Source organism: Chrysochloris asiatica, unplaced genomic scaffold, assembly GCF_000296735.1.
Source record: "Chrysochloris asiatica unplaced genomic scaffold, ChrAsi1.0 scaffold00005, whole genome shotgun sequence".
NCBI lineage: Eukaryota > Metazoa > Chordata > Mammalia > Afrosoricida > Chrysochloridae > Chrysochloris > Chrysochloris asiatica.
In genome coordinates, this window is record NW_006408523.1 from 41,775,444 (window position 1) to 41,796,947 (window position 21,504).

Below are 21,504 nucleotides of genomic sequence, written 5' to 3' on the forward strand. Positions count from 1 at the left end.
CCAAATATGCTCTGGAGCCACTTGACTAAACCCAGTGTTTGTGCTCTTACTCTTATTCATGGGTTTGAAAGGCCTATCATTTGTGTAAGAGAAATGGCAGTTTATTCTTTATTATGCTAAAATATAGACTATTTGAAATGGGTATAATTTCAGTTCAGTTCAGCTCCTGAAAGAATTGTCAAAAAGTGGAACCAGGACTGCTATATGAGGTGAATCCCATGTTGATTGAATTCAAGTAGAATTCTTGAGAAAAATGTGAATCTGTCGACTTCCTGTAAGATCCTATGTTAGAACTGAATGACTGCTTTGACCCTGGACTAGATCATTCCCATATACAGTTCATTCAGCCTTGGAAGGTCATGACATTTTGAAGCTAATGCTTGTAATGTATCCTGATGAGTGAATTTTAAACTATTTTTACGTTAAAACCTTTTGTTAAAAATATACTGCTGTGGTGAAAGTTGACCTTGGGGGAATGGGAACAGCTACTCACTCAGGAGCTGGTTCATAGAGCTTCCCTTTCTACTGTTTACTGAGAAAGCCATTCAGAGCTAGCACTAAAATCAGAATACCATTTCCCTTTTTTTCCTCCTAAAGATTGATTCTGTATTCACTTAAGATTCAGAAATGGTTATTTCCTTTTATGAATCATGAATCATGTTTTTTGTATTATTGTTGTTTTTTTCACTATCTAGAGTTGTTTTCCAGTTTAAGAGTTCAAAGAAATCAAATAATGGTACAGATGTTAATGCTGGTCAGATACCTCAGTTATTATACAGGTATGTAGCATACTAATGGTTAATTAATACTGTTTACTCTTTTGCTATAATTATGTAATATGATTATAAACTATAATATAAGGAATAATTTTTAAACATTTATCAAATTACAATATACTTGTAGAAATAATAGCAAAACTTAGCAAGAACATTTAATTTAGTTAACATCATAAAACATTTTCTACATCAAACTTAATAGGATAAGCACTGGACTGCAAACCCCAGGTTAGCAGTTTGAGCCCACCAGCCACTCCATGGGAGAAAGATGAGGCTTTCTAGTCTTAAAGAGTCACAGCCTCAGAAACCCTATGTGGAGTGGCTATGTAGAAACCGACTCAGCTGCACTTAGTAACAAATGACTGTTCATTTCTATTATGCTGGTAACGATATTGATGCACTGGACTGTGAACCACAAGGTCTAGTTTGAGCCTGCTAATGGCTCTACTGGAGAAAGATGAGGCTTTCTTCTTCCTTGAAGATTTAAAACTTCAGAAATCATATAAAGAGTTGCTATGAGTCGGAACCAACTCGACATCACTTTAACAACAATGACAACAATATTATTTTAAAATTCATTTTTGTCTTATGAATTTCAAAATGTTGTAAGTAAAACAAGTTTATGTTAAGGAAATGAAATTGGTAAGGGGCCGTTAGTTGTTGTGGCTGTAATTTTGTTTCTTAGTCATCCTGTGATGGCATTCATTGGAAATACCATCTCTGTTTATAAATTTCCATTTTCAACTGAAATATTAAATCATAATATTCTCATGTGATCATGTTAATTATATTTTTAACATTTAATTTTTTCCCTTCCCAATAAAAAGCATATGCCTATAGGCATGTGTGTTGCTAGAAGAGTACTGCAATAATTCTAGAAGTTTCCAAATGGATATAAACCCTCATTTTTAAAATGTCATTATTACTTTAGGAAGTGAAAATCAAAGAAACACTGATTTCTAGAACAATGATTCTGAACCTTCCTAATCTTCCCTTTTTGTTGTCGTTGTTGTGAAGTGCCGTCGAGTCGGTTCCGACCCATAGCGACCCTGTACAGGGTTTCCGAGGGTGTAAATCTTTACGGGAGTAGAAAGCCTGATCTTTCTCCCACGGAGCAGCTGGTAGTTTCGAACCGCTGACCTTAAGGTTCGCAGCCCGATTCATAACCACTACGCTACCAGAGCTCCTAATCTAAAAAAAAAAAAAATCTTCCTTTTTAGTAATCTTTTAAAATGGAGCAAAAGGTTTATACACTGATAAAAACAAATAATGGAACAACAAGACCCTCATTTTTCCCAACAGGAGGTTTTTGTTTGTATTTTATATTCGATTTTATCTATTGATTGCAATCAATAGCTCGTGAGCATAGCAAGTTTCAGTAGATGACACTTCATTTCCACTTTCTGAAGAACTTTAAAATATTAGTATTTTCCCACTTAAACGATTTTATATGGGGTCAGATAACCTTATTTATATACAGATCTTTTTTTCTCCTGAATTAATGAACTTACTGAGCTAACTAGAAATAAAACTCTCAGGTTTGTTTCTTTAGAGTCCCTAGCCTACTTTATCATATACAATGGATAACAATTTTTTAATAGCAGACATTTTGAAGGAAAGGGACTTGGAGTACCTACTCTTCCTTCACAAGATGGAATTTAAAAGATGAAATGTTCACATGCTGAAGATTTTTATCAGGATTGGTAAATGTTTCTAGCAAGACCTATAGTGGCATTTTTCTCAGCACAAGAATTTAATGTAGTTTAATTCACTTTTGAAAAAATATTTATCAAAAGAAAGTTATTGAACTTTCCAACCTAATTTCTTACGTGTGTCTACTGCTTTCAGACTGCCAACCAGTGACGGCAGTGCGTCAAAAGGCAAACAGACGACCAGTGAACCTGTTCACATATTAAAGAGATCTTTTGCAAGAACTGTTTCAGTGGTAAGTCAGATTTTAAATTTCTAGTTGCTTTACCTAGTAGTCCATATCATTTCTATGTTCAATAGTTTGCAACTCTCTAAGAGTTTGTCCTAGGACAGCTTTATGAAATCAGGTTTAATTGGTGTTAGCATTTATAATACAGGTGGCAGCATCAACGGGCTCAAGCGTGGCAAGAATTGTCAGGCTGGCTCAGGATCGGGCAGTGTTTCCTTCTGCTGTACGTAGGGTCACTATGAGTCAGTACTGATTCAATGGCACCTAACAACAACAAAGACAATATTCATTTTAAATAAAGGGAAGACAGATTTTAACATGCCTTTGCTATTTCTAAAATAACTGGTGAATTTGCTAGTAAGTTGTATAAATGCATATGTTCAAGAAATTAGAATATGAAGGAGAAATGTTACTTTAGTACTTGCTAGACAAGTTACATTTACTCCTATGACTAGGGATGTCCTTGAACTATCTCCATTCTTTATTTAAAGGTCCACAGTGTAGAATGAAAAGCCAACACGATAAAATTGCAACCACACAGTATGTGTACGGTACAAGTCTGGGTTCGGTCTTGTTCTTTCATTTCTTTAGTTGAGGATTCGAATTGAGATGTTGTTGCCATGGCTTCTGACTCATGGTGACATCGTGTGCAAAGTTCAAATGCTCCAAAGAGTTTTTCAAGGCTTTTTAAACCATAGACATTTTTTATTAATGTGATTTATTAACATAGCTGTTAGTCTCATAAATTGGTAATGTATAAAAAGCATTTTTTTTTCTTTTATTTTTAAAATACAAAATTGATGCACATTCTAGTGGGAATAGTGTGAAGTAGGGATAAAATTATACTGAGTATATAATTTTTTTGTCCTGTAGTAAATGACACTGATTTGTCCCTTCAGTGGCTTTCTGCTTTTCATCTGGGCTTGATAATTCATAGCAGTGACCACACTGCACTCAGACAGTGCTCACAGTTATGGATTTATTAGGGAAATTAACAGGTTACAATTCAGAATCAGAAATGTTCGGGGCACAATTCTTCCAGGCAGGGCAGCCTCACCTCAACCGTGCTCATAGGCAGGCCTCTCTCTGCTTGGGCAATGTTACATAGGTCTTTTAGGGCTGCTGATAAATGCCCACAGAATATACTACTCTACCATAAACCTTAGCCTGAAGGTACTCAGTTCTAGTTCTGTGAGTCAGCAAACCAAGCTCCCCAGTTAGTGCCTGAAAATACCCCATTATGCAAACAAGCCTCTTCCCATACTCACTCAGCCTTTCAGAGTCCACTCTTGTGTCTCCTGCTCTGGCTCTTGGGTCTGTTGCTGCTGCTATTCCTCTGCCACTCCTCTAGCGTCCCCGGGCCAAAGGGGTTCGATGCACAGAGATTTTGGAGTCCAAATGACATGCTCCACTCCTGACACTTCTTGGATGGTAGTGAGATCGCCCTCTCCTGCTTCTGAGATGGTTCATTGTATACCCATGCTAGAGTTTCAGGTTTTTACAATTATAATGAACCCGGGTAACCTCCACAGCTGGATCATGTCATCCCATCAGTATCTTCCACCCTCTCTTTCGCAGACCTGCTAGGGCAGAAACAGTGTTTGGTGGGAATTAATAGACGTTGCCTAGAAGAGATACTAGATAATTCATGACCCCACGCGTCACCCTCCAGCTATTGTAGCCATTGTCTCTTTCATACACAATGGGTCTACTTTCCCCATATTATTTTAGTACACCCTTGAAAGCTTGTAAGGCAGCCACTTCATACTTTTATCTCCTGCATTTCAGATAATACATTTCCTAAACTGCTCATGGGAGTTCTGGCATAGCGTTGTGGGATAAAAGTGAGTCCTGGTATGGCACAAAGTCAGTTTGAACCACAAGGTTGGCAGTTCAGACTCACCAGCCCTTCGTTGGAAACGCTGTACGGGGTCACTATGAGTTGGAATGAACTTGATGACACTTAACAATATCAACACAGTACTCTCAGGATACAAGCATGTTCCTGATGTGTATAGAGTCTTCTGTTCTTTCTTGTTGGAACTTTAGGGACCTGCATTCATAAACAAGTGCAGTCCACAGCAAGCCATCAAAGTTACAGCAATTTATACTAACTCAAACCTTTCTTCATCCAGTTGGGTTCGGGTCTGTTTAGCCCTTGCCATCCTTGTTAGGTCAGTTGGGTACCACCTATGAGGCTGGGAGTCCACACACTCCTATCTGAACTTGAGACCACTTGACTTCTTCAGTCACTCTCAATCCTAATGCCCCCTATGCGGTAGGATGGGTCCCATAAGCTTGGGAGTCCATAAAATTCCGACCAGACAGCCAGCCCTTCCTCTTCTCCCTCTCAACTCAGGTTTTCATTGCTTCGTTCTCCCACGTCCATTCATTAAGTGGACTCAGGTGATCATGCTAACAAGCTTACTAGGCTGTTGACTGACTCCTTTTAACTTTCAGTTCTAGAAGGGATTCTTTCTGATGGGCACAGATCTTTCCTGATTTGATGTATATTAAATTGCTTGCTTGAAATCCCAAAATGCTAAACAGCCTTTCTTTTTCTGCATGTCTTTCCTTCCCATGTAAGTCTCCTGTTTTCTCAATAGTTCAGGGATAAGTCCCTTACTCTGTATTCGGGCTACTGAATTAAAGTCTGTTCCTTCCTGGTAATTCCTAACTCCCCTATTAGCATATCCAACCAAATGTAGGTTAAAGACAGGCTTACCTGCTCTTTGTAGTCACACATATGCATGTGGCCTTTGCTTCTGACTGGCAGCCTGGGCCCTCATCAGTCATCTCGCTTAACCAGTCAGCCTTTTGCCCCAGATAACTTCAGTAGCATTGTTTTTACCCTCACCTGCAGCATAACACCTCTTTCGTTTCTTTCAGCCATTACAGATAAAAATAAGCAAAGTAACCGTTCGAGAATGAAAAGTTCCACTTCCTGTGTCCCTTCAATCTTTCTCTTACAAAACCCTGTACTTCTGTGGGTTTGGAGCCATTGCAGTAACCCCGCTTCCATCACCAAACTGCAAAAAATACGTGGAACCAGCCGTGCCTCCACCAGCACGTTCTGCTGCTTTTTGGGGTTTAATGTTCTGTAGCAGTGGCCACACAGCACTCAGAGACAGTACTCACTTTATGGGGTATGCATTAACAGGTTATATAATTCAGGATCAGAAATGTTAAGGGAATAGTTCTTCCAGTCAGGACTGCCTCCCTACCACCATGCACTGAGGCAGACATTTATCAGTATATGTTACTGTCATATATCAGTAAAACTTGTTTTATGGTTACTGATAAATGCTCACAGATGCACCAGTCCACCATAAACCTAATCCTAAGGGTACTCAGCTCTAGCTCTGTGGGTCAGCAAACCTGACTCCCTCAATTAAATGCCCACCCTGCAAGCAAGCCGCCTGCCCACAGTCCCTTAACTTTACTTACTCCCTGAAGTGGGCAGGCCACCACTCTGTCCTGTGCTCTGACTCTTGGCTCTGCTGCTGCTCTGCTACTCCTCTGGTGTCACAGCTTTCTGTCCTTGGGTCGAGGAGGTTCAATTCGCAGGGATCTAGAGGTTCAAAAGACACACTCCACTCCTGGTTCTTCTTTGATGATACTGAAATAGCCCCCTTCTGCTTCTGAGATGCTTTATTTTATAACCACGCTGCAGTTTCAAGTTTTTACAATTTAATTCCACTAACATCTACAGCACTACAAAGTATGAGTATTCCAGAATACTAAATTGTGCTCATGAGGAATCTGTACCTGGACCAAGAACCAGTTGTTCGAACAGAACATGGGAACACTGAACGTTTTAAAATTTAAAAAGGTGTGCGACAAGATTGTATTCTTTCATCATACTTATTCAACCTTTATGCTGAGCAAATAATCCAAGAAGCTGGGTTCTATGAAGAAAATCGTGGCATCAGGATTGGAGGAAGACTCATTAACAACCTGCGATATGCAGATGATACAACCTTGCTTGCTGAAAGTGAAGAGGACTTAAAACATTTACTGATGAAGATCAAAGAACACAGCCTTCAGTATGGATTACATCTCAATGTAAAGAAAACAAAAATCCTCACCAATGGACCAATAAACAACATTCTTATCAACAGAGAAAAGATTGAAGTTGTCAAGGACTTCATTCTTCTTGGCTCAACTATGAACATTCACAGAATGTTCCATTAAGAAATCAAACAACGTATTGCATTAGGCAAATCTGCTGCACAAGACCTTTTTAAAGTGTTGAAGAGCAAAGCTGTCAGCTTGAGGACTAAGGTGGGCCTGATCCAAGCCATGGTATTTTCAGTAACCTCATATGCATGTGAAAGCTGGACAGTGAATAAGGAAGACTGTAGAAAAACTGATGCTTTTGAGTTATGGTGTTGGAGGAGAATATTGAAAGTGCCACGGGATGCCAAAAGAATCAATAAATCCGTTTTGGAAAAAGTGTAGCCAGAGTGCTCCTTGGAGGCCAAGATGACCAAACTTCGTCTCTCATACTTCGGACATATTGTCAGGACAGACCAGTCACTGGAGAAGGTTTGGTAAGGTGGATTGTCAGAGAAAAAGAGGAAGACCTCCAGTGAGACAGATTAGCCAAGTGGCAGCATCGATGGACTCAAGCATGGCAACAGTAGTGAGGTTGCCCCAGGATGGGCAGTGTTTCATTCTGCTGGGCATAAGTTCTCTATGGGTCAGTACCGACTGGATGGCACCTAACAACAACAACATCTCCAGCTGAATCATGTCATCCTATCAGTTTCTACTCCGATTCTCTCTTACCCAGACTCAGCAGGGCAGAAACGTTTGGTGGGAATTACAGACTATGGCTAGAAGAGACATTAGATTGTTCACTACAGCACACTTCCCACCCCCCTGTTATCACTCTAACTTATTAATATTTACATTCTGAAAAGTATCCTTCCAGACTACTTAATACGTATGCACACACTTTGTATAGACAGCATGCTGTATAACATTGTTTGTTTTTAATGGTACTTACAGTTGTGCAGCCTCATGAAAATTTTATAGTATGCAGCATACACATCTTTCCATGTTAATATATTTGGCTCTGTCTCATTCTGTTTAAAAGATTACATAAATAGCTGTATTCTAATTTACTCAGCACTATAAGAATTGTGTAAGAATACTATTAAGTATTGAAGGACTAGTTTATTTTCCAGTTTTTATTATTACGTTTTATGAATACTTTTGGGGTGCACAATTCAGTCCATAACAAGGACCATCCATACATATGTGACAGCACTTAAAACAATTTGTGTAAAAATTGCACTATCATTTTAATTCCATTTTTCATGAACTTTTTGAAGCCCCCCATATGTCTTCGAATCCTAACATACTTATGTGAATATTTATACTTGAAATATTTGTATGTATCTTGTCAATTTGATCTTCCAAAAGAACTTTGGCAGTTTACACAGAATGTCCTTTGAATTAGAGACTTCAAGGACTCTTGGTTCCATTGTGTATTTAGAGTATTAATATCAGTTTGGAATCTTTTGATCTAAAATAAGTATCTCTGACTATTGTGACTTTTTTCAGTTCATCTCTTTCTCTCTGTGCTTCGTAATGCTTTTATACTTATGTCTAAGCGATTTTAATCGTTTTGTAAGGTATTGATTAAATAAGTGTCTTTAATAATTAAACTGTAAGCTTCTTATTGGCATTACTCTCACCAAGTGGCTCAGACTTTGTGGGGTGCTTTGTTTTTTTGAGCATCGTTTAGTATGTGACCCTGTAAGCATGACATCATTTGCAGATAACTAGAACTGAAAGGAAGATCCACTACTGTAAACCTATATTCTATATTTTAGTGCAAACCTGAATTTTTGTAGTATATTCTAGTTGACTTTTGACTTTTATTAACTTGTTGATCAAGAACTGACTACAGTTTGTGTTGTAGATTTTAATATCTTGACATTAATACTGTCACTGGTGGTTAACAGTAAAATACTTTTTTGTATTCAAAAATGATTAAAAATTTTAAATACTTGTTTTATTTTAATTTCTGTAATAAAGTGGCAATTGTTGTTAAGTGTCAACGAGTTGGTTCCACCTCATAGCAATCCTGTATTCTCAGGAACAGTTGGTGAGCTTCAACTACTGACCTTGTGGTTCAAGGCAACAGTGGCAGTAGAGTAAATTTTCTTTTCAAGTGAACATACATTTATAACTTAAATTTTTAAAATTTATCAATACATCTTAATAGTATAATAATGGCATATCTTAACTATATATTTTAAAAATATGCTATTAAGAATGTTATATTTATAAATTCCTAATAATTTTATCTTGTTTTTGGCAAACTTTGAAGAAACTGCTAATGGTGAATTAATAATAAAATATGAGATTGGCTATAATCAGGGTTTCCAAAACTCACATAAAATTTTCAAGATAAAATTCTGAACATGAATGTAAACATCTTTCCGTTTGATCCAATATTTAGCTTGTGAACTAATATCTCTTTTTTAATTTTTAATATTCTGGATTAGGAATGTTTTGAGTCATTGTTGAGCATCCTTCACTGGAGCTGGACCACCTTAGTCTTAGGAGTTGAAGAACTTAGAGGATTAAAAGGATTTCAGTTCACCGCTACACTTCTAGATTTAGAGAGACTGCGCTTTGTGGGTACCTGTTGTCTGCGGTTATTGCGTGTTTATACCTGTGAAATTTATCCAGTGTCAGGTATGATACATTGTTTTTTTAAACAACTGTAAGGAGAATATTTGAGACATTTGAGAAGATTGAGCTAGAAAAGCATGAAAGTTTAAAATCCTCAATTGCTCCTAGAGTAAGGGAAGAAAGTCACCTTTGCATAATACTTGTGTATGTACTTAGACAAAGTGAGATAGGTTATATGCATATGTCATCATGAAAATGAAATTGTTTTAGGCTAACACTAACTACTGTAATAAAATGTTACTTTAAACCAATTCTGTTAAATAGAAATATTTTGAACAACAGATTTGGACTTAACGTACTAAAAAATGTTTATCCCGGATTTTAAAAAAGAGATTTATTTTGAACTACTCTTTCTTTAAACTGTTTCATTTCTGGTTTATGAGTACTTGTACTTTGCAACATAGAAAAGTATTGATTTATATTGAATGTTATCATGCATATTTATTGGATTTAATCTAGTGGTTTGTTTTATTCCCTCAAAGCTTCTGGGAAAGCAGTTGTAGAAGAAACTAGCAAATTAGCAGAGTGTATTGGAAAAACCAGAACTTTGTTAAGAAAAATTTTATCAGAAGGAGTTGATCACTGCATGGTGAAGTTGGATAATGATCCTCAGGGATATCTCAGTCAACCCTTGAGTCTCCTGGAAGCTGTTCTTCAGGAGTGTCATAATACTTTTACTGCCTGTTTTCATTCTTTCTACCCAACTCCTGCCTTACAGTGGGCTTGTCTGTGTGATCTGCTGAATTGTTTGGATCAGGTAATTTGAGTTTATGAAATATTAGCTAAAAATCTGATTATTACTTGTGCTTTTAATGTAATAAAAATACAGTTGGCCCCATCTTTCAAACTTTTATAAAAGGTATGTTAGGATATTAGATTAGTACATGTAACTTGCACTTGTTTTATTTCTACTTACTTTATAATTTTTTAGTTATAACATTGGCAGAGAAATTGTGTTGATGCTGATTTTCTCTTTGCATGTATGAGAGAGAAAATGTCTTTGTATAAAAGAAGGAAAGAGCGGTCAGGGAGTGAATGAGTACGTGGGAGCATAATGGCATCCCTGCCTCCTTCACATCAACAAGAACAGGAGAGAGGGAGGACTGAGGGAATTCACATGCTAACATCATTTATTCATAAGGAGAATATCTGCATAAAGTTATATGCACCAAATCACAGAATTTCAGAACACATGGACAAAAACTGAGAGGACTAAAAGGAGACAAACAGATTTACAATAATAGTTGAAGACTACCATACTCCATTTTCAGTAATTAATAGAACAACTGAATAAAAAATATAGCTGATTAAGACAATGCTATTGACCCATTTTAAGGGACTCTGGTAGTGTAGTGGTTACAAATCGGGCTGCAAACCTCAAGGTCAGCAGTTCAAAACTACCAGCTGTTGTGAGGGAGAAAGATGAGGCTTTCTGTTCCCGTAAAGATTTACAGCCTCGGAAACCCTATACAGGGTCACTATGAGTCAGATACGATTCCACGGCAGATAACAACAATTGACCCATTTTGACCTAATTGACATTTACAAACAGGAAATGCAATTTTAAGTGCAAATGAAACATTTATCAAGGTAGATCATATGCCCATAAAGTAAATCTTAGTAAATTTAATATTCAAATCTTAATGTTTTTTCAGACAAGCAAAAATATCCCACTGCTGGCATGTCGATTTTAATTCATAACAAGCAGATGTTTCTCTGTCAGAATTAAATAAGAAGTCAATAGCAAAAATACATCACACAGTACCAAATATTTCAAACTAAACAACACTTCTAAGTAGTCAGTGGCTGAAAGAGGAAATTATAAATGACATCGGCAAATATTTCAAACTGAAAGATAAAAATATAACTTCAAAATTTTGGGAATGCAGCTAAAGCCATTACTTAAGAGAAATACAAGGCAACTTTAGAAAGTTTGTGGGGGGAAAGGAATAAAAAGATAATGAGATTTATCACGAATCTTTAAAACCCTTTTGTGCTTTTACTAAAAAAGATGAAAGGTTTACAATCAGTGATATAAGTTTCTACCTTACACTAGCAGGAAGACCAAATTAAACACCAAGTAGAAGAAAGCAAATAATAAAGGTATCAGTGAAATAGAAAACAGAGAAAATTGATGAGACCAAAAGTTGGTACTCTGTAAAAACTTAAAAATCAGATAAGCTAGCAAACCTGATCTAGAGAAAAGAGACAGAAAATAAATTCAGTAACACTGTTGAATGTGATAGAGAATGTAACTGTCAGCCCAGAAGGCATTAAAAAGATGCCTTATATCCATTTTAAAATTGAATTCATTGTCAGATACGTTCCCACAGAAAAAAACTTTAGATCTTGATATTTTCATTGTTGAATTCAGTCAGACATTTAAGAAAGAAATAGTATCAGTCTTTTTTACACTTTTTCTGGCAATAATTGAGGCAACAGCTCAATTAATTTTATCCTGATACCAAAACCTGGTCAAGATATTATACGAAAAGAAAATTATAGATGAATATCTAGCGTAGTGGTTACGAATTGGGCTGCGAACCTTAAGGTCAGCAGTTCGAAACTACCAGCTGCTCCACGGGAGAAAGATGAGGCTTTCTACTCCCGTAAAGATTTACACCCTCGGAAACCCTGTACAGGGTCGCTATGGGTCGGAACTGACTCGACGGCACTTAACAACAACAACAACAACATCATTCCAGAACATAGTTGCAAACTTCTGAGCAACATTATCATACCTACCAATATGTAAAATAGATTATATATCAGTATCAAGTGGGATTTGTCTCGGAAATGGAAGATTAGTTTCTTTAAAGTTTCAAGTGAGTAAAGATTGAAATGGAAGATTAGTTTCTTTAAAGATTCAAGTGAGTAAAGAGTGAAAATCACATGATCCTCTTAATGAATATAGAAAACCCATTTGACAAAATTAGCAGTTATTCATGATAAAAAGTAAATAAACAAAAAGAAACTCTAAGCAAGCTAGACTATACAGAAATCGCAGTCTGAACAAAGTATTGCTAGGGAAAGAAAAAAAGAAATCTAGAACTAATATACTACTTAGTGGTAAAATTTTTGATGTTTTCCTGTGTTTGAGAGCAAAGCACAGTATTCAACATTGTACTGGAGGTCCGAGCCAAAAAAAATCACTAATTTGCCATCTATGAATCCATATGTTACTGTTAAGCTTCATCAGCTCGTTTCTGACTCATATGCATCCTATGTAGGGTTAACAAAGAGTGCATGGTAGTTTTCAATTGCAGACGTTATGGTTAGCATTCCTATAGTACCACACCAAGACTCCCATTTCGCCTGGACTAAAAGGACCTCTGGTAGCGTAGTGCTTACGAATCGGGCTGCAAACCTTCAGGTCAGCAGTTCGAAACTACCATCTGTTCCATGGGAGAAAGATGAGGATTTCTGCTCCCGTAAAGATTTACAGCCTCAGCAACCCTGTACAGGGTCGCTATAAGTCGGAACCAACTCCACGGCACGTAACAACAACAATGTACAGTTTAGAGTCCTGGTGTGGCGCTGTGCATTAATGCGTCAGACTGCAAAGCCATTTGAACTGCAAGGTCAGCAGTTCAAGCTCACCAGCTACTCCTTGGAAATCCTATATAGGGTCGCTATGGGTCAGAACTGACTCGACGGCACTTAACAACAACAACAATGTACAGTTTAAGGATACCTGGTGGCTTAGTGGGCTAGGCATTGGTCTACTAACTGGTAAGTTGGTGGTTTAAACTTAACCTCCTTGCAAGAGAGATGAGGCTGTTTGCTTTCATAAAGATACAGTTTCAGAAACCCTAGTGAGCAGTTCTCTGCTCCATAGGATGTCTATAAGTCAGAATTCACTCGATGGAAGTGAGTTGTGAGTGTAAAATTTAATTTCACTCTTGAAACCTGTTGTATATCCATGGTTATATCTCTTTCTGTTGGACTGAGCAACCTAACTTTAACATATTTAACATATGGAACACTGCACAATTTTTAGCTTGATGTTAACACAAGTATTTGATCAATTAAGTACTGTATCTCAGCACAGAATATCCTATTTCATACAATTTTTGTGAATTAGCATATTCTGTGCTTAGATGCTTTGTTAAAATTTTATAGGTATATTACTCATTTTATGAATAAATTATGATTGTAATGACATGTTAGTCACCTTAAGGAAATGTTATAATAGCACAGTTGGAATTTAAATAATTTATGTGAGAAAAGAGCTTTCACTGTTTATTACTGGAAATACCTTTATTTAGTAATTGGAGTCTCTGATGCCTTTCATTAAGAATAGTTCTAAAGATAACTTTAATTCTGGGCACATTTTATGACTACCTATAGTCGCACACAGACCAGCATATGCGTATATATCTTTATATATATGCATTATGCTTTGATGGAGTTCTGGTGTGGCGTTGTGGGTTAATGCGCCAGACTGCAAAGCCGTTTGAACTGCAAGGTCGGCGGTTCAAGCTCACCAGTCACTCCTTGGAAACCCTATGCAGGGTCGCTATGGTTCGGAAGCGACTCGACGGCACTTTAACAACAACAACATGCTTTGATGGTATCTAACAACAAGACTCGTTTTATTCACACGATAGCATTAGGCTGATTATTATTGAATCTACTTAATAATTTTCCATCTGCATTGCGTAATAGTTTAAACAATTGTGTTTAATAAATATATAATGTAATAATATTCTGGAGCAAAACAGTAATATTCTGGACCGAGACAATAAAAATGAGTGGTAAAAAATTTTATATTAAAAGATTGTTTATCTTGTATGTATCCATAAACTTAATTCTATTAATGCACTATTTCTTTTTTCGGTTTGTCTGTGCATGTTTGTTTTTGAAAGGATATCCAGGAAGCAAACTTCAAGACATCCAGTAGCAGGCTCCTTGCAGCTGTTATGTCAGCTCTGTGCCACACTTCCGTTAAGCTGACGTCTATCTTCCCTATTGCCTATGATGGAGAAGTACTACTAAGATCAATTGTTAAGCAAGTTAGCACAGAAAATGACTCAACTCTAGTTCACCGTTTCCCCCTTTTAGTGTCACATATGGAAAAACTCAGTCAGGTAGGTCCTTTCCTGAAACGTCGTTTATATCAAGAAAATAAAACCGTAAATGGAGTTATATGTAGCTTGGTGCTTTTTTTTTTTTTTTTTTAACCTTGGTTAATGTTATTCTTCTACATTGGTAAATCTATTGAACATGAACAATTCCCACCCTATAGAAAATTTGAAGGCATTGTACAGTGATTAGCTTTCTTTTTCTGAGCCTTTTCAAAGTTACAGACATTGTGGTTTTTAAGCACAATCGTTTAAGATTTTATGTATTACTTTTTAAGTTTTCTAAGTGCTTTTTAAGTGCTATAGGACTTTGGTGCCATTTTAACAATTTTTAATTTTGTTTTCACAATGTTGTTCAGTTACCACCATTATTTATTTATTTACTTATTTATTTATTTAATGTTTTATTGTGAATTTTGTGATAGTTTACATGGGAGAACATTAGCTTTACATTCATCCTATTGTAAATCGTTTCGTTGCCATGGTTACAATCCCCTCCATGCATTATCAACCAACCAAAGAGTACACCCTGCAAGCCTGCACCTCAGTCCTCAGCATACAGCCACTCTCCCTCTCTGGTCTACAGTCCCCAGCTGCTCCATCTCTCCAAGTCATTGTCTCTGCCTCTATCTCTGACATCACTGTTTCTCTGGGCAGGGTCCCGCACTCCTCTCTTCTCCCTTAATATGGTCCCAGGGACCTCCGCTCCTGGATTGCAAAGCCAACCACTCCCTTCCTTTTGCTACAAAACGTCTACCTTTACATTTCCAAGCCTCACAGTCAGTCCTGATAACAATTATTCTCTATTGTGCCACATGAGTGCTGTCCCCATATCCTTTCTTTTATTATTATTATTTTTTTAATGTTTTGTTGTGAATTATGTGATAGTTTACATGGCAGAACATTAGTTTTACATTCATCCTATCCTATATCATGTCATTGCCATGGTTACAATCCCCTGATAAATCATCAGCCAACCAAAGGATATACCCTGCAAGCCTGCCCCCTGGTCGTCAGCACACAGCCCCTCTTCCTCTCTGGGTCTAAAGTCCCCAGCTGCTCCATCTCTCCACGTCATCGTCTCTGCCTCCATCTCTGGCATCACTGCCTCTCTGGGTAGGGTCCTGCTCTCCGCTCTTCTCCCTTGATGGTCCCAGGGACCTCCACTCCTAGACTGCAAAGTTAATGACTCCCCTCATTGCTACAGAACATCTACCTTTACATTTCCAACCCTCACAATCAGTCCTGATAACAATTATTCACTATTCTATCACAAAAGACCTATCTGCATTTCCTTTCATCAGCCCTGCCTAGACAGATTGGATACTACTCAGTGGAGATTCTACCTTCCTCCACGCCCTCTGGATCTAGGTTCCCTCTTAAAAGCATATAAGCCAGTCACTTCTTGCCTTTGTAGCTAATTTGCTTTCTGTGGTGATATTTATGGCTATTCCTTTCTCTCCCTCTCAAGAGTCTATTTTATAATGGTATGCCAGGGAAACCAAGATTCAAAAGACAGCTAAGCATCCCCTTTTCCCCATTCCAACCATGTCTTAATCCCTGTATCCCAGAACCCTGTTGTTCCAAGGTTGTGCATACATCATTATTTACCTTTGTCCCACTTAGCCCATGCAAACCTACCTAATTGTTTTCCTGTCCACTTTGTTTTTCCATTCCCCTCCCCCTTCTTGTGTATTGCCCCCCTCCCTGCATCCAAACTATCCTGTGTCTATTCCCTACCTTGTGCTCTACCTTCTCCTCCCTCCCCTCACCCCACCCCCACATCCCATAACCAGCAAAGAATCCTACCCCCCTTTAGACCACCATTATTTTTTTCCAAATATTTCATTACCTTGAAGAGCAACTCTGTAGTTCCCCATTGCTCCCTTCCCCAAGCCCTTGGTTAACGCTAATTTACTGTCTGTCGCTATTCACTTGGCTATTCTAGATATTTTGTATAAATAAAATATATAGTATTTGACATTTGTGTTCAGCTTTTATTTCTTAACAGAGTGTTTTCCAAAATTAATTTCTCCTTATGATTAAATTGTATTCTACTGCTAACCACAAGGTCTGTGTTTCAAATAAACCCTGTAGATGGTCACTGTAAGTCAGAATGGATCTAAGGCACTAGCACAAACAACAAATAGACATATATCACAATGTTGTTTATTCTTTCATTTGTTGATGGGTACTTGGTTGGCTTCCACCTCTTAGATATTATGGATGAGGTTGCAATAAACAAGTGTCAGCACAAGTATTAGTTTGAGTTCCTGTTTTAAAGACTTTTAGATACTTGGAAGTGGAATTTCTGGGCCACATAATAATATACATAATATGCATGTTATTTGTGAATAGAGATAGTGTTACTTCTTCCTATCCTATTGCATCTCTATTATTTGTTTGTCTTGCCTCTTACCTCTGGTGTGGGACTGTAGGATAAGCACTGGACCACAAGGTCAGTGGTTCAGACTCACCAGGCTGCTCCCGGGAAGCTCTCTACAGGGTCGCTATGAGTTGAAACTGACTCAACAGTACTTAACAACAACAGCGTCTCTGGCTAAAATTTCTAATAAAGTATTAAATAGCAGTGATAAATGTAGGCACTCTTGCCTGCCTCTTTAGTGTTATACTATTTAATAAGATGTTAGCTGTGGGTATTTAATAAATGTCCTTTCTTCATGGTAAGGAATTTTCCACTGTGTCTACTTTGATGAATTTTTATTATGAAAGTTTAAAATTATGTCTTTTTTCTGCATCAATTGAGATGATCTTCTGTTTTCAATCTTTTGTTGCACTATGTGCTATATTACAATGCTTTTTTTTTTTTTTAATGTGAGCCGTCTTCATTTCTGGAATGTATCGTACTTGGTTACAACATGTAGTCCTTTTAATATGCTGTTCGATTTGCTTTGCTAGTATTTAGTTGGGAATTTTCATTCATTTATTGAATATATTGATCTCTCATTTTTCTATGGTGTCCTTGTAATGGTAATATCAGAATGGATTAGAATGTGTACCTTTCTCCTATTTTTTTTTGCAAAAGTTTGAGAACTAGTATTTCTTACTCCAATGTTTTATAGAAATCATCAGTGAACCCATAATTGTCTTAGACTGCTTTGTTGGAAATTTTCTGAATACTAGTTCACTGCCTTCACTTATTACAAATCGCTTATGATTTAGATTACTTTTGAGTCAACTTAGGTACTTTGTTTCTAGGAATGTGTCCATTTTACCTAGGTAATTAGTTTGTTTCTGAATATTTCCACATTATTTGCATTTTCTTCATTATTTTTTATCAGTCTAGCTAAAAATGTGTCAATAATTTTTTTTTTAATCTTTTCAAAGAACCCACTTTTGATTTCATTGACTAACTTTCTTTGTACCCTACTCTCTATTTTTCTAATCACCATCACTTGGAAGGACAGTTCTGCTGGTTGACAGTTTTAGTTCTTGATTGACCGTTTTATTTTTGTTTTCCTATTAGCATGTTAAACATATCGTCCCTCCCTTCTGGCTTTCATGGTTTCTGCTGAAAACGTTTACTGTTAATGTTATTGAAGATATCTTGTGTTTGATGATTTGTTTCTCTTTGAATGCTTTTAGGATTCTTTTTGTCTTTGATTTTCAACAGTTTAAGTGTAACATGTCTTGCTGTAGATCTTTTGTAGTTCATCCTGCTTAAAGTTTCCTGATCTTTTTTAATGTGTAAATTCATGTCTTTCATTAGATTTGGAAGTTTTGGGACATTCTTTCTTCAAATGTTCTTTCTGCCAGGTTTTCTCTTTTTTCTCCTTCTGTGACTCTTATTGCCCAAGTTGGTCCATTTAATAGTGTCCTACAATCTCTTTTCTTTACTCCTGTTTTATTTTCAGTCCTTAAACTAGATAATTTCAGTTGTTCTTTCTTCATATTTAAGAGCACAATGATTCTGTAGGTTATGCACTGGACTACAAACCACAAGGCTGGAGGTTCTAGCCCACTTTTCAGGAGATAGATGAGGCAGGCGTTCTGCTCCTGTAAAGACGTACAGCCTCGGAAACCCTATACAAGGTTGTTATGTGTGGGAACTGACTTGATTGCACTTAGAATGTATCTGTACCAAAGAAACTTTGCCAGGCTTGCACTAGGGTCTTCATGGGTATTTTCTGAATATGTGTCTTGCCATGGGATTGTATGTGGCTTTTTATATTCCCACACACACTGGTGCTTTTAACTGCGTTAGTTTTTCCAAAGTAACTCTCTCCCCAGCTTTTTCTCTGAATCCCAAGCAACTGTTGTATGCTTCATCAGATATCTTAGCCATAACAGGTATAAGCAGTTACAGTTTTTGAGCAGGATCTACAAACTGTTCTTCCTTGTATGAGCCACACACTTAATACTTAAATCATAACGGTTCCACAACATGTAGCGTTTTGTAAAAAAAAAAAAAAAAACCTTCCTTAAATTTATAATCTATGAAGGTTTGTCCTTTTTTGAGTCAGTATTCTAGCATTTTATCATCTGTAATCAGTTCTTTCTATAACTATTAAGATTATTTCAGTATTATAAGCAGTGATGCTAAAAATATTAGACACTAAATCACCCTGCATATTTGTGATGATTTCCCAAGGATGGATTATCGGTACTAGGAAAATTCGTAAGTCAAAGGAAAACACAAATTGCCAAAAGTCCCTCCAGGAAGGTAGTGCCAGCGTACAGTCTCCACCAATATTAAATAACAGTGTGCTCTTTTTAAAATTTTAGTGGCCAGTGATGTGATCTTGTTTCCTTTTTTTGCTTTCATTGAAAGCATATTGTCACTGTTAACGTTTAACTCAGTGTTATAACTGTGTGCAGCTCTTCTATTACTCTTGCCAATAACTAATTAAAAACTAAATGAGTGTATTAGAAAATCAGTGAGTATCAATAAATAAGTACCCAATATGAAAATGGAACACTCAAGATTATTGAATTGGGAGTATATTTGGGATTGAGTTTTATCAAAAGCTAACTTTCTGAGAAGTTGCAGAGAGTAAAGTTTCTGGAGAATGAATGTGATTTAACAGCAGAAATTACTATAATTTTAACAGAATCAAGTATTATTTTAAGTCCAGAAAACCAGTTATAAAAAAATAAATCAGCATGTATTATTAATTGTATTTAAATAATAATACAAATAACTGAATGGTAGACATTATTTGTACGTGTTTTTATTTAACCCTAAAATTGTTCATTAGGAAAGTTATATGGTTCATAATGATGAATTATAATAATTTTAACGGCAAACTTACTTAATTTCCTCTAAGGAGCTCTGATAGCATAGCGGTTATGAATCAGGCTGCGAGCCTTAAGGTCAGCAGTTCGAAACTACCAGCTGTTCCATGGGAGAAAGATGAGGCTTTTTACTCCCGTAAAGATTTACAGCCTCAGAAACCCTGTACAGGGTCACTATGAGGCGGAACCGATTCCATGGCACATAACCACCACCAGCACCACTACCACCAGTGGATTTAAAGTATAATCATTTACATATTTAATTTGTGAAGAGAATAATTTAACTGTAAACTCTCTTCCTGTTCTGAGATTTTACAGTTTTATAAAACCTGTTTAATGTATAACTCATGAATCTGTTGGAATGTAAGTTGTGGAAAGAACTTGCTTGTTCAGTGGCCAATAGGGCCAATAGTTTTGCTTATTTAAATCCTATCCATTAGTTCCTCTCATTATACAAATCAAGATATTGATATACAATGCAATATAGGAATTAGATCCCAAATTGCTTGATTCCCTAATCTATTGTTGTTAAATGTCCTCAAGTCAGTTCTGACTCATATCAACCCTGTATAGAGTTTCCAAGAAATAGCTGGTGGGTTTGAACTGCTGACCTTGTGGTTAGCAGTTCCATGCTTATCCTGCAGCATTGCATGAGAGGACTCCTGCTATCTACAATCACACTGAAAAGTTCATTGGTCTTGATTACCTGATGAAATTGAATGCCTTTGTTCTCTGTCTACAGTGCACAAAAAAAGATAGAAAATGGTAAAAGAAGTACTTTATTTTCATGCTGGCTATCACCTAATGAATTTTAAAAGTTTTTGAAAAAAATATTTTTGGTCTTTTATGAGACCAATTTGTAATTTCTTATCTTGAAACTTTTGTATTGTTAAGGGGGTTAGAATTTTCTGATCTCTACTAAGGAAATAAAATATTGTTGAAATTGTGTAATTTCATAGAAGTAGTTATAGGAGAATTCCATATTTTTATTACATTGCATGTACAAAGAGTATTTTCTTCTACATATACCAAGAACAGTGTATCTAAGGTTGTAATCTTATGGAAAGGCTTTTTTAAATTGTAAGAGTACTTTTCTGTTTCTAATTAGGCTTATAGAAAATTTAATAAAAGGATTTGTAGAATAACTGAAAGTTCATAAAGACCCAGATACTTTATACATGTGTAGTTCTTTTATGATACGCAGACCACTAACTCTAAAAAGAACTAAACTAGTGAAAAGTAGATACAATTACTCTATGTACAACTTGATAGATTTTAAAATACAACTCAAGTATGTATTTTAAAAATATCACTTAGAAAGAAAACCTTTTGCAACTGTGTACTCTGATGAAGGAAAAAAAGTCAGTGTGGTAGAACTTTTTATTTTCATGTACCGTAGAGTGAAGAGACTATCTCCGGGATGACAAGTTTCCGTGAAGTTCTGGAGAAAATGCTGGTTATTGTTGTGTTACCAGTCAGGAACAGCCTGCGGAGAGAAAATGAACTCTTCTCCTCCCACCTCGTCTCTAACACCTGTGGATTACTTGCCAGTATTGTCAGTGAACTGACTGCGTCAGCCCTGGGCTCTGAGGTAAGAAGCGTCACATTTTGAGATTGGGCTCTGGTAGCGTAGTGGTTACGAATCGGGCTGCGAACCTAAAGGTCAGCGGTTCGAAACTACCAGCTGCTCCGCGGGAGAAAGATGAGGCTTTCTACTCCCGTAAGGATTTACACCCTC

General features: G+C 36.8%; 1 protein-coding gene across 1 annotated transcript in view; it reads left to right on the plus strand.

Annotated features, from left to right (window-relative positions):
• MYCBP2 (MYC binding protein 2, E3 ubiquitin protein ligase) overlaps positions 1 to 21,504 on the plus strand; it is a 365,677-nt gene that overhangs the window by 176,258 nt on the left and 167,915 nt on the right. The window contains exons 29-34 of the mRNA XM_006832026.1: positions 696 to 779; positions 2,625 to 2,721; positions 9,237 to 9,429; positions 9,909 to 10,183; positions 14,295 to 14,516; positions 21,166 to 21,357. Of these exons, the coding sequence (XP_006832089.1) occupies positions 696 to 779; positions 2,625 to 2,721; positions 9,237 to 9,429; positions 9,909 to 10,183; positions 14,295 to 14,516; positions 21,166 to 21,357 (1,063 nt within the window). The remainder of the gene's footprint in view (positions 1 to 695; positions 780 to 2,624; positions 2,722 to 9,236; positions 9,430 to 9,908; positions 10,184 to 14,294; positions 14,517 to 21,165; positions 21,358 to 21,504) is intronic.